Here is a 14,037-nt window from a genome sequence, read left to right as displayed (position 1 = left end):
TGAAGTCCACAAAAAGGATCCTTGCATATGTCCCTGGTCTGTCCAGATGTTGCAGGATATGATGCAATCCCATGTTGACTGCATCATCCACAAACCTGTTTGCTTGATAAGCAAATTGAAGGGGATCTAGAAAGGGTCCAGTGATGTTCTTCAGGTGGGCCAATACCAGTCTCTCAAATGATTTCATGACCACAGACGTCAGGGCGACAGGTCTGTAGTCATTAAGTCCTGTGATTTTTGGTTTCTTTGGGACAGGAATAATGATTGAGCGTTTGAAGCAGCATGGGACTTCACACTGCTCCAGTGATCTATTGAAGATCTATGTGAAGATGGGGGCCAGCTGGTTAGCACAGGATCGAAGACACGCTGGTGAGACACCATCTGGGCCTGAAGCTTTCCTCGTCTTTTGTTTCTGAAAGACGCGGCTCACATCATCTTCACAGATCTTAAGTGCAGGTTGAGTAGCGGGCGGGGGGGGTGTTGGATGTGTTGGTGTTTGTGTGAAGTGAAGGTCAGGGTGGGTGTGGGGTGTGAGATTGGGCCTTTCAAATCTGCAGTAGAACACATTCAGGTAGTCAGCCAGTTGTTGGTCCACCACAGGGTTGGGGGTAGGATTCCTGTAATTTGTGCGTTATTTTATGCCACTCCACACTGCAGGGTCGTTAGCTGAAAACTTGTTTTTCAGCTTCTCAGAGTATCTTCATTTAGCCACTCTGATTTCCTTGTTCAGTGTGTTCCTGGCCTGATTGTACAAGACTTTCTCCCCACCCCTGTAAGCATCCTCTTTGGCCTGACGAAGCTGCCTGAGCTCTGCTGTAAACCACGGTTTGTTGTTGTTCAACTTTAAATATGTCCTAGTAGGAATGCACATATCCTCTCAGAAACTGATATATGATGTAACAGTATCTGTGAGCTCATCCAGGTCTGTGGCTGCAGCCTCAAAAACACTCCAATCCGTGCAATCGAAGCAGGCTTGAAGTTCACGCTCTGCTTCATTGATCCATCTCTTTACAGTCCTTACTACTGGCTTGGTTGATTTTAATTTCTGCCTGTAGGTTGGAAGAAGAGGAACCAGGCAATGATCAGAGAGTCCCAAAGCTGCTCTAGGGACAGAGCAATATGCATCCTTTATTGTTGTGTAACAATGATCCAGTATGTTCCTGTCTCTGTTGGAGCATGTGATGTGCTCTTTGTATTTGGGCAGTTCACGTGTTAGATTTGCTTTGTTAAAATCCCCAAGAATAATAATAACTGAGTCCAGGTATTGTTGTTCTGTGTCTGTGATTTGATCAGCCAGCTGTTGCAGCGCCGCATTCAAACACGCGTTTGGCGCAATATACACACTCACCAGAATAAACGAAGAAAATTCCCGTGGCGAGTAGAAAGGCTTACAGTTGATAAAGAGTGCTTCCAAATTAGGACAGCGCATCCTCTCTAATGTTGTTACATCTGTACACCAACTTTCATTGATGTAAAAACATGTTAACTCCGTTAACTCCACAATGTGATATGTCTGAACAGCTGAAAGCCCGGCAGATGTAATGCGCTGTCCGGAATGACTTCACTCAGCCAGGTTTCTGTGAAGCACAAGGCAGCAGAGGTTGAAAAGTCCTTGTTTGTGCGGGTGAGGAGATGTAGTTCGTCCGTTTTGTTAGGAAGAGAGCGGAGATTCGCAAGATGAATGCTCAGCAGCGTTGTTCGAAAGCCCCGCCGAAGGAGTTTGACCAGCGCACCGGCTCGTCTTACTCGCCTGCATCTCCTGAACAACAAAGCTTTGCCTCCAACTAAAATGTCTAGCAAAATGTCTGAATATTCAAAAACCGGGAAAAGACTGTCTGGTATAAGCTGTCGAATGTTCAGCAGTCCGTCTCTGGTAAAACTGACTGGAAAAAGATGACTAAACACAGGACAAACAAACAAAAACAACAAAACAATAGTTAATGTCATGAAATGTAAAGTTATTCAAATAACTGCTGTTCCCAGAAGGATGGGAACTAGGTGCAACATTTCGCAGCGCTAGTTTGCCGTAGCCTTTGTTTGAACAACGGGAATGACGCAAATGACGTCAGTGGCCTTTCAGGCATGAATGGAGGTGTCTTCAGTACGAGTACGCGAGAGCGCTATTTCCCATAGTCTGTAGGCTTGTTCGAGATGCCAAACGCCTCACCTTGATAATAGACGAGAGTAGGCTGCTGAAGTCATAGCAGGAGTGAATTAAGAGCTGTCAAGTCAGACAGTTCGACATAGTTCTCACTTCTCGTAGTGCAGGTGTGTCCAAAGTCCGGCCCGCGGGCCATCTTCGGCCCTCCGACTGCTCCAATGGCGCCCGCGAGAGATTTTATTTAGAAATAAAACAGAATTAGGCCCGCTATGGAGAAATTATATGTAATTCATATTCTGGGCACTGGATGTCGCTACCACATACAGCCACTGTTCACAGCGCATCGTCGCCACTGATGCATTCTGTATGAAGGTAAAATTTTGCCTAAATGATTTGCATGCACAGAGTAAGATTTGTGAAAGCACAAATCAAATTGCAAGCATAAAAATAAATTGCATGCGCACAGAACGTTTTGTAAAGGTGTAAATCAAGTTGCAAGCGTAAGAAAAAATATACTTTAGCAATACTTTAGTGCTTTGCATATGTGTAATTCACGTGTTGTGAATCTGTAATTTCGTAATAACACAAAGTAAATTTGGTGTGTATTCTTCTGACTTTTTTTCGCACTTGGCACCTAAACATGGCCAAAACATTGCAAACCTGCAATCAGTGATATGCAAGCAAAGAAAGGGTGTCATGAACAGCAAAATGGATTGACTGCAGAGAATCAGTGTGTTTGTGTAAAATAAACTACTGCGAACATGTAAATTCCTTGTGTTTGTGACATAAATAATTTTCAGAAATAATCCAATCCAAAAGTGTGAGCGCAACAAAGGGAAGACGGAACAGGGTATCTCTGTTCTGTCTTCCCTTTGTTGCGCTCACACTTTTGGCACAAATTTCTCACTGAAAAGAGTTGCAAACGTGAGGGGGAAGACGGGTCTGCCTGCTTCTAGTAACCAATCAAATGAGGTTTTCCTTGACAAGTTTACTCTGACCTGATTGGTTCAAGAATGTGACTGACAGCTTGTTCTTCATATGGCTCAGTGTCATTCCTCTGGGTATCTCTCCTCTCTTAAATATTAGACTGAAATATTAATACATACACATTCTTTTATTGCATGTGTAAAGTTGAGCTGACACCATTTACTGATGTAAATCTCAATCTGGTGTTCAAATGTTTCTTCTTGTTGCTGTTCATTATTTTCATTACTTTCATTGGCATGGCAAATGGGTGGATGGATGGAACCTGCCGGTATCACTGATCCCATTCTAAAAAATAAAATGATATAAGTAAACTATCTATCTATCTGTGGACAGAGTTTTGTTTTATATGGCTTACTTTATTAATTTGTTTTCTAGCATGAGTTCTGTGATACCAGCTAATTCCATCTATTCACCAAAATGCCTTGCCAATGATAATTAATAGTAAATATAATTAAATCATGTATGTATTAATATTTCAGTTTAATATTTAAGAGAGGAAAGATACCCAGAGGAACGATGCTGAGCCATATGAAGAAGCGGTCTGTCATGTTATTAAACCAGTCAGGTCAGAGTAAGCTGTTCAACGAAAACCTAATTTGATTGGTTACTATGCCACAAACACAAGTCATTTACACGTTTACAGTAGTTTATTTTACACATACACACTGATCTGTTTTGCTGTTCATGACACCCTTTCTTTGCTTGCATATCAGTGATTGCAGGTTTGCAATGTTAGTGGCCATGTTTAGGCACAAAAACGGTGCCAAAAGTGTAAGTCAGAAGAATACACACCAAATTTATTTTGTGTTAATATGCAATTACAGATTCACAACACAAGAATTACACTTATACAAAGCATTAAAAGTATTGCTAATATTTTTTCTTGCGCTTGCATCTTGATTTACACCTTTATAAAACGTTCTGTGCGCATGCGATTTATTTTTACGCTTGCAATTTGATTTACGCTTAAACAAATCTTATTCTGTGCATGCACATTTTTCTGTCATGCTTGTAACTTCATTTACACTTTTACAAGTCTTACTCTGCGCATGCAAATCATTTAAGCACTATTTTACCTTCATAGTTCTGTGCTGTTGCCATCAGCTTCATCCACTGGCAGAGTTTAACAGGAGTTTGGAATACTTTTATTTTCAAAGATGAAGCGCCCCACAGAAAGAATTATGCATTTATTAAAGGATTGACATCAGGTTAGATACTTTACTCATGTACTTGAGTACATGTTCTTGTTAAAATGTCCCGATATCTCGGATCATACAACCGAGTAGAGCTGCTGTTGTGCGAGCGGCTGAACAGAGTTTATTGATGCGCACAGAGACGCGCGAACTGAGCATACTCTTCCAGAACGTCCTCTGTAGCACTGGGAAGTTTACTGTAATTAATTGGTTCGTTCTGATATTTTGTTGAAACATTGTATAGCTATAAAGAGTAATCCCTTGCATCACTTCATAAAGTGATAAAATGTAATCTGATTCTGGTAATTGTGATGGGTCACACCCAACACTCTATATGTTCTTTGCAGTGTCACTGAAGGGACGTCAAAAAGATGAAAATGTGAATAAATGAGTATAATATTTTGTATAAGATGCATCACTGTTCCATTATAAGAGTTCTTTGTGAGTGAAATACCCCATCCTTTATTTACATGTAGGGCCTACCCAAGCATACCATAGAGCACAAATTATGATTAAAACTTGCATAATATTAAGCGTACAATATAAAGATTATGCATAGTGGCAATCTAGTAGCTTCTAGCCATTTTTTTAATTATTACAGTGATGCGGCCTGCGGCACCTTATTTTCTTCTGCATTTGGCCCCTGACTGCAAAAGTTTGGACACCCCTGTCGTAGTGGATCTGACACCTACGAGACCAAAGACAGATATCGCGGGATTCACGTTCATGTGCTGTTGCTGTTAAAGTGGATATAATTTAAATTCTGTTGCTTTAAAATGAAAATAAATATGATGAAAAAGACACTCAATGTACCTGTTATTTAATTTCCCCAATAAGACGTGTCTTTCCATCCATTTTTAGTTTATAAAGACAAGTATTTTAGATATTTCATAAATATGATTAAAATCACATATCCAAACAGAGATCGCACTGTCAGAGTGTTGGGAATATTCACATATAATTTATACTCTTAAAACATGATATTAGAGATATAAAAATCAAACATTTTAGAAGAGAACGAAACATCACAGTTGTTTAAGCCAATGAGCTGTAAGCTGTGTCGTCAGCAAATTGTTTCCCATCATACCTTTAGTCAGCTCAGTCAGGGGAAAGCAACTTGCGACAACGAGGCGCAGAGTTTTTTGGCATACGTCAGCAAGACATCAGAGCAAGTCTGACTACACTCAGACAATTTTCTAACCGATCACCGGTGATTGGTGCTGCGCAGATTTTGCTCATCAACTTATCACAACTATTGGAACGTGAAAAAATAAAACAGAATTCCACAACATTTAAGTGCTTGTATCACGAAAAAGTGCAGCGTGTCATAACTGTCCAAATGTGATCTGCAAGGTCCTATTAACCTCCGTGAGTGTCTGAAAATGAACATTTACTGGAACAGCAAAATACTTTCTGTGCTCCCACATGAATTCCATTTTGATCGACTCTTCTCAGAAACTTCAATGCAAACCGGAAGTCAGAAGACAGACCTGGAAGTGTGGAGCCCTGAAAAGTTGAGGGGCTGAATAAGGTCATTATTACTTGACAAAGAAAGCTTTATTGTGATAATGATTATTGTTAATAAATTGAATCATATATTGGACATGAGTATATTTTATCATATTGCTTGTGCCACCATTTATAAATGCAATAATGCACTTACAGTGGAAGTCAATGGGGCCAGTCCGTAAACGTTAAAATACACACTGTTTCAAAAGTATAGCCACAAGACATAAAGGATATGCATGTAAACATGATTTTAGTGTGATACAGTCACTTACTAAACTTTTCTGTGTAAAGTTGTCCAATTTTACAACTACTTTGCCATGACAACATTGTCAACAAACCCTAAAATGACCACAAAAACACCAATTTAAACAACTTTACATCTCAAATAAAACACCAGTTTTAACAGAATAATAAATTTGTGCTTTTATAAAATTAAAAGCTTCACATGTCTGCCTTTTTAAACCCTTCAAAAATTGGCCCCATTCACTTCTATTGTAAGTGCCTCACTGTAACCTACATTTTCACTCTTTTTTTTATTTTTTTATTTTTAAGAAAAGGAGGTAAATTTAGTCTAATTCTTTTTTTTTTTTTTTTTTTTGGTAATCATCTTTATGCCTCAAATGCTGTCGATTGAGCTCAACTTGTATTGAAACCATAATGTATATATATATATATATATATATATATATATATATTATGGTTTCAATACAAGTTGAGCTCAATATATATATATATATATTTTTTTTTTTTTTTTTTTTTTTTTTTTACATATACAGTATATTTAGTTAGGAAGTAAATAACAGGCACTCTTTTTGCCACCTACAGGTTAAAAATATATTGGTGGAAAGTGTTTTAGGTGATGTTTCCATTTAGAAAGTTATTAAAGCCTGTTTCTTTGATAGCCCACAGACAGCAGATGACAATTTTAGGCTGGATTATTCTCACATAGCACAAAGATTTAGTGTATACATCGAGCTGCATAAAAGCTCCTAACAGGATGGATGGTTTCATAATTATGGGTGTTTCGATGGAAATGTTTTATGAAAGATTCTCTGAAATGGAGACATGGACAGCTACTCATTCTGAGGGGATGTTTTCTAGGGGTTGACAGTAATGTGTTTATCATTTGCCAATTTTGATATATACATTGTACAATTAAATGATTGCAATTCACTTACATAAAATTGCTGAAATGTAATTAACTCTAATTAAACTTATTTAACTTTAATAAACAATATAATCAAAAATGATATTGTACCCTTGTTTTTCCTAGTACAATCCTTTCCTGTGGGGAAAGTTTAATAGCTGTATTCATACTCTTGAAATGAAGTATAGTGTTTTTCTCTGTAAAAATGCCATTCATCATTAAACAGTTTACTAGTGAAATATTAGAACATTTGTTTTGCTGCATTTGTGATTTGGAGAGTAATACCTGATGTGGCTACTTATCAGGTATCAGACCATTCAGAGGACGATGGCCACAGAGGGGAGAGATGAAGAGTCAGGCAGCCCTCGAAACGAAAGGACAGCCAACACTGAGACGGACTCACCACCACAGACAAATGGTAATTTCACACACATCAGCTGTCTATATTTAACACAATGGTTATAACATACTAAACAACATCAATACTATTTTGTAACATTTGATTTTTTTCCCTAGGGCTGTAAATCGATTACAAATTTTAACCCTGTAAAGCCTGACATATGAAAGAGTTGTCAGAAAATCTTTGTTTCTTACATTGCACTGTTTGTAGTACCACTACACAAAATATAAAAAGAAATCGTAACCATTTTTTTTTTTTTTTTTTTTTTTATATATATTATATTTGATACATTAGGCTTTAAATGTCATTATCCTCCTGAGGCCCAGCAATTCATTTTTGTGTAGGACATTTTTTATGTAAGATTTTTCTTAGACTATACATGCTACAGTGATAAATCTTGGGTTATTATCAGATGAACTCCCTGGGATTTTCAGAGATACCAAATGTTTGAGAGTTTGGCTCTCCTTGGTCTATAAATATGGATTGAAATATGTCACAGTTAAATTCAGCACATCAAATAATAAATGAATATATATATATATATATATATATATATATATATATATATATATATATATATATATATATATATATATATTTTTTTTAAATTTTTTTTTATAATTTTTATTTTATGTATTTTATGCACCAAACATTATACTGACATTTTTAAAAGGGAAATTGTTCAAACTTTTTCACTGGGTCTTAGGAACTTATGGTAAGTTGACATCATAATAATATAATAATAATTATTGTGGGCATGAATGGAATCTAATGGTGATTGAGCGATATACCTCAAAAGCCTATTGTATCATATCTGATACATGTAATTTCAACTGGCTTTTTCAATAAAATAATATACAAAATTTTAACCAAGCACAAGTTGCTTGTATTCAGCAAATACTCATTTTAAAATATCAGTAACAATATAGTCATTACTGTTACTTTTACTTTATTAAAATAAGCTGTCATTTATCCCAACGTAAGAGTCACTTTTCGCACAAGTCCGCCGTCATTTTAACTTTTTTCACAAATAACCACTAGATGGTGCCATGAATATGTGAAACTTACATACCAAACGTTTTTTGGCTTTTCAGCTTGAACAGAGAGTGAAACAGGAGCCATTAAACATTGTGTGTCATATTTGATACACACAGCGTTATGGGGTTAATTTAATTAACTACATGGTATGCCATTTAATTAATTGCAATTAATTGCATATATAAATGTTTTCTGAGAAAGCCCCTCAAATAACAGTAATTAAATATATATTTATTAAATAATTATAAATAGTTATATTTAAATCATTTTAAAATCTAATATATATATTCTATATATTATAATAATTCAGATAATTAAAATGCTTGACATTATCGTGGCAGATGAGTAAACCATTGATAAGACAATCCAAAAGTGACTGAAGAAGGCAGTTTATTGTTTATTTCCATATTATTAAACACAAGCCTTTCATTGTTCAACAGTTCACACATCAATCCATTTTGCAATTGAATTCGTCAATCTGTCCGAGATAGGGCTTTTCTAAGGACGCCTAAATGTACACATGCATCAGACGGACCCTTTTGAAACGTCTCACTTTGCATGCGTCGTGTCATAAACAGCGGTTTTAGGTCACTTTGTCAAGTTAATTGCAGTTTGAAACTTAACATCTCGAGATACCTGCATTCATAATTGTGCTCTGTTCATCTGTGTTTGAAGGCAAGAATGCGTTCTTATTTTGTGCTGTCTATGGTGTGAAGCCTGAGTGTGGTTTGTTGTCTGTTCAGTTGTGGGTTGCCTATACATCTGGAGTTTTGCTTACTGCCCCCTGCTGAAAACAGGTGGTACTTCAAGCTTGAATTTCTCCCATGGTAGGAATATCCCGTATTATGGTCCGGGACATGATTAATTTGTATATATTTTTTAATGCATTATTTTTTAATAAAATTAATTGCACTGAATAAACACGGTAAATTGACAGCCCTATTTTTTACCTTTATTAAATGACCATTTGTTAAAACAAAACTTGTGTTTTTTGCATCTTAACTAAGCATATGACAGTACCCACTCTAGGTTCGAATTGGATATGACCGAAGCTGACTCGAGTCAGTTATTAAATTCAGTAGCTGGTCCAACTGATTTAGTTCGTTGAAGCGTCAAACTGCTAACTTACAAGTTTAAGACATTGTGAAGATTTGTGAATCTTTGCAACTGTTAAATTGAAAGAGACGACTCATAGAAGAGATTTATTCATGAATCGGATTATGCTTTACTGTGCTGAACAGAAATGCAAGAAATACTGTATTGTTCTGTTGTCTTTTTCAGAATTAAGAAGAGACACTCCGTGTTCTCCTGGTCACTGTCAAAAGATTACGTTTCTTCTGCAGAGTCCAGCGGTCAAATTCATCACTCACCCAGAGTTCTTCACTGTGCTCCATGCTAATTACGTGAGTTCCTGCTACAATACACTCTATTTCTATAGATTAGACATGTTAAATATTTGCATACTTGCTTTTTTTTTTTTTAGGGGGCGTATCGTATGTTCACCAACAGCTCGTGTCTGAAACACATGATCCTAAAGATCAGGCGTGATGCTCGCAACTTTGAGCGCTACCAGCACAACCGTGACCTGGTGACCTTCTTGAATCGGTTTGCTGATGCTCAAGTGGAGCTGCCGCGGGGCTGGGAGATCAAAACGGACCCACAGGGGAAGGTATGAGAAGTGCTCATACCCACTGATGTTTATCAAGCTAATATTTCAAGCGTCTGTCTTCTTTTTCCATTCCTTCTCTCTGCAGTCGTTCTTTGTAGATCATAACAGTCGTGCCACAACCTTCATTGATCCCAGGATCCCCTTGCAAAACGGCAGACTGCCCAACCACCTGACACACCGGCAGCACCTGCAGAGATTACGCAGCTACAGCGCAGGAGAGGTCAGATGCACACGGAAGATAAACAATCTCTTACGTGTCTTCAAGTTGAGATACAAACTTTAAAGACCCCATGAAATGGTTTGACGATTGCAGTTTACATATTTCCTTTTGAAAAAGGAAGTTGGGTCAGGACATAAAATAGCCAATAGGCTTTAGGCACATTACAGCCATAAACCATGATAAGGTGATATTTGGTGGAGGAAATTTTCTTATTCTAGTGAGCTCTTTTTACATTCTCATTTTATAAAAAAAAAAATGTATATGCTCATGAAGGTTGAGAAACAATATTGTTGGTCCATTTTCCTAGAATGGCATATCTGCTATTAATTTTGTCAACTTCTAGAAGTTTGTTAGCATATAAATTGCCTCAAATATTAGACATGGACTAAAAGTTAAAAAACAAAAAAACTATTTTGATTTCATGTGTAGAGTCCGACAAACACTGAGCATGCTCAGATCAATACAAACACACACTAATTCAAACAAACTCATACACAGATATATTTAGACCACACAGTAAAGGCCGTTGTATCATGCGACAAGTTTTATTAGTTAATTTATTTGTTTTGTTGTTTGTTCATTCCCAGGCATCAGATGTGTCGCGCACCCGCGGAGTGTCTTTATTAGCCAGACCAGGAAATAGTCTGGTAGCAGCCATACGGAACCAAAGCCAGCAGGAGCCAGTGCCATTAGGTCTGATGACAGATACATACATTTATTTGACCTGATTCATTGAACTTTATTTTTGCACTTAGGGCTGGTCAATAAAGCTTGAGAAATTATTTTTTGGCTTTTGACGATATTCAGTATGTATCAGTATTTATTTATTTGTCTTTGACATTGGTTAAAAGGTTAATGTTCAGTTTTATTTCAGTCAGAGGAAATATAATTTGGACCAAATGGCTGTTGTTGCCAAGTGGCTTCAAAATGTTTAATACAAGAATTAAAATACAATAAAAGTAATCAAGACATGTTTTCCACTAATTTTGTCACATAAGGAAGAATTTTAATTTGTAATCATTTTTATACCAATATAAAAAATCATACATACAAATATATATATATATATATATATATTTATTTATTTATTTATTTATTTATTTTTTAATTAATTTTTTTTTTTTTTTAAACCTTGCATGAATACTTGAGTGATGAATTCGTTGCTGAATTGGTGTTTTGGAGCAGTTTGTTCCACAACTTATCGCCCTGTTTTTTTCTAATGAGGTTTAAACTACGTTGGCCCAGGGGTGCACATCACAAAAAAATTAGCAAAGCAAATAAAAGCTGAAAAGGAAATAAACCACAGCACAGCAAAATTAAGCCACAACAGAAAAGCCACAGCACGACTGAAATAAATCAAAGCACAACGTATTTAAGCCACAGCACAATGGAAATAAACCACAGCACAAGAAAATTAAGTCACAACACAACAGAAAAGCCACAGCACAGCAGAAATAAACCAAAGCACAACTAATTTAAGCCACAACACAACAGAAATAAACCACAGCACAAGAAAATAAAGTCACAACACAACAGAAATAAGCCACAGCACAACGGAAATAAAACACAACACAACAAAATTAAGCCGCATCACTGTGGAAATAAGCTACAACACAACAGAAAATCCACAGCACAACAGAAATAAACCAAAGCACAACAAATTTAACCCACAGTACAGAAATATGCAGAAAATACAGAAAAATAACACAATGGAAATATTCCAAAGGTCACTGAAATTACGCCGTAACACAACAGAAATAATCTTAAACAGAACAGAAAAGCCACAGCACAACGGAAAAGCCACCGATCGAAAGAAATCATCGAGTCAGAACTGCCACACAAATTAAAATTCATATTAATTTATTTTTTGCAATGCGGCTTATTTCCGTTTGTGGCTCATTTTTTTGTGTTGTGGCTTATTTCTGTTGCGTTTTGGTTTGTTTCCATTGTGTTGGGGCTTCATTTCAGTGAGCTATGGTATATTTCCATTGTGTTATCAAAATAAGCCTTCATCAGCCAACTAACAAAGGACATTGCATCTATGTGAACTTCTTCAGTTAATCCAGGAATGTCTTCAAAGACATTAGTCATTAATCTTACAGTTCATACAAAATCTTTGTTTAAACACTGGCCCTTAACACTTACTTAGTTTACTAATTTTAAACCATGACTTATACTGCACTTAAATAACTAATATTGGCATTATATTCATGTTGGTTAGCCAGAGGGGAACTGGCCCCCACAGTGAGCCTGGTTTCTCCCAAGGTTATTTTTCTCCATTAACCAACATTTTATGGAGTTTTGTGTTCCTTGCCACAATCACCGGTTTGCTCACTGGGGTTCTAAATACAATCATTATTTTATCATTTATTTTTATACACAATTTACAATCATATTTAATCAAACTGCACAATGATGATAGATATTACAGTTCCATTTTCTGTAAATCATCTTTGAAATGATGTGTGTTGTGAAAAGTGCTGTACAAATAAAAATGACTTGACTTGTGGCTTATTTTCATTGTGCTGTGCCTTAATTTTGTTGTGCTGTGATTTATTTCTGTTCTGTTGTGGCTTTTTCATTGTGTTGTGGTTTATTTCTGTTGTGCTGTGGCTTTATTTTGTTTTGCTGTGGTTCATTTCTGTTGTGTTTACAGCTTTTTTTTGCTTTGCCAATTTTTTTTTTTTTTTTTTTTTTTTTTTTTGTGCACCCCCAGGCCACCGTAATAAACCAGAAATCCTAATAAACAAATATCTTTTAAAATCTATTACTATTGCTGTGGTATAAAAATGAGCAACATTTGTTGGGATTATATTGTAAATATTCAGTATGTAGCCCAACCTTGGTTGTACTATATACAATTGTTACCTTGGTTTGCTTAGTCCATGTTAAGCAGATATCAAGCTGAAATTTTCCATCTCTTCCCCAGCATACAATGAAAAGATTGTAGTGTTTCTACGGCAACCCAGCATCTTTGAGGTGCTACAACAGCGACAGCCGAGCTTGGCGAGGAACCACTCACTCAAGTACTGCCCCCCTCTCCCCCTTTCCTTTTACTGAAATACATCAGTAGTTCTTCGAGAAAATACTCAATGTTGTTTGGGTGTTATATTTATGCTTGAAGGGAAAAGGTGCTCCATATCCGAACCGAAGGCACACAGAGACTGGAGAAGCTGTCGTGTGATGCTGACCTGGTCATGCTGTTAAGGTAAAGCATCTCAGTGTAAATGTTCACAGGCTCATTCTGTTTGAGTCATCTGTTTAAGTGGTTACTTAAAAAAAAATTTATATAAAACAAGTGAACATAATAATATTATAATCTGTCATTGTTTAGCATGTGTTTTGCTTTGGTTTTCAGTTTGTTTGAGGAGGAGATCATGTCATATGTTCCTCTTGCATCATTTCACCCTGGGTTCAACTTCTCGCCGCGCTGCTCGCCTGGTTCCTCTCCCCAGAATTCTCCAGGTAGGAGATACCCTGTTTACACCTGTATTAACCACTGTCCATTTGTGATTGCAACACCAGAAACAGATGTTAATAATACCAGATGTAAATGGGATAAGGTGACATTTTATTATTTACATGAAGAACATCAAGTTTGCAAGGATGATCCAGTCATAACGCCCTCTTATCTGCTCTAATAAAGGATTCCTTGAGAGAACTCCACTAGTTCCAGCCTGCTGTCTGTCTGGTGAGAGTTCGCCAGGTCAGCTGCTCTCAAGCCTTCAGTACTCACCCCTGATTTTCCCAACCTAACTATCCCACTCTGTCCC

General features: G+C 36.8%; 1 protein-coding gene across 4 annotated transcripts in view; it reads left to right on the top strand.

The window, feature by feature from the left end:
• Positions 1–14,037, top strand: part of LOC127440540 (E3 ubiquitin-protein ligase HECW1-like) — an 83,009-nt gene that overhangs the window by 53,331 nt on the left and 15,641 nt on the right. For all 4 annotated transcript variants that reach the window (XM_051697205.1, XM_051697204.1, XM_051697207.1 and 1 more), the window contains 8 exons: positions 7,243–7,355; positions 9,657–9,778; positions 9,859–10,044; positions 10,130–10,264; positions 10,852–10,957; positions 13,194–13,290; positions 13,389–13,472; positions 13,623–13,729. In XM_051697205.1, the coding sequence (XP_051553165.1) occupies positions 7,243–7,355; positions 9,657–9,778; positions 9,859–10,044; positions 10,130–10,264; positions 10,852–10,957; positions 13,194–13,290; positions 13,389–13,472; positions 13,623–13,729 (950 nt within the window). The remainder of the gene's footprint in view (positions 1–7,242; positions 7,356–9,656; positions 9,779–9,858; positions 10,045–10,129; positions 10,265–10,851; positions 10,958–13,193; positions 13,291–13,388; positions 13,473–13,622; positions 13,730–14,037) is intronic.

Source organism: Myxocyprinus asiaticus, chromosome 5 (genome assembly GCF_019703515.2).
Source record: "Myxocyprinus asiaticus isolate MX2 ecotype Aquarium Trade chromosome 5, UBuf_Myxa_2, whole genome shotgun sequence".
In the NCBI taxonomy this organism is placed as follows: Eukaryota; Metazoa; Chordata; class Actinopteri; order Cypriniformes; family Catostomidae; genus Myxocyprinus; species Myxocyprinus asiaticus.
Note: the sequence above shows the minus strand (reverse complement) of the source record. Positions and strands in the feature narration are given on the sequence as shown.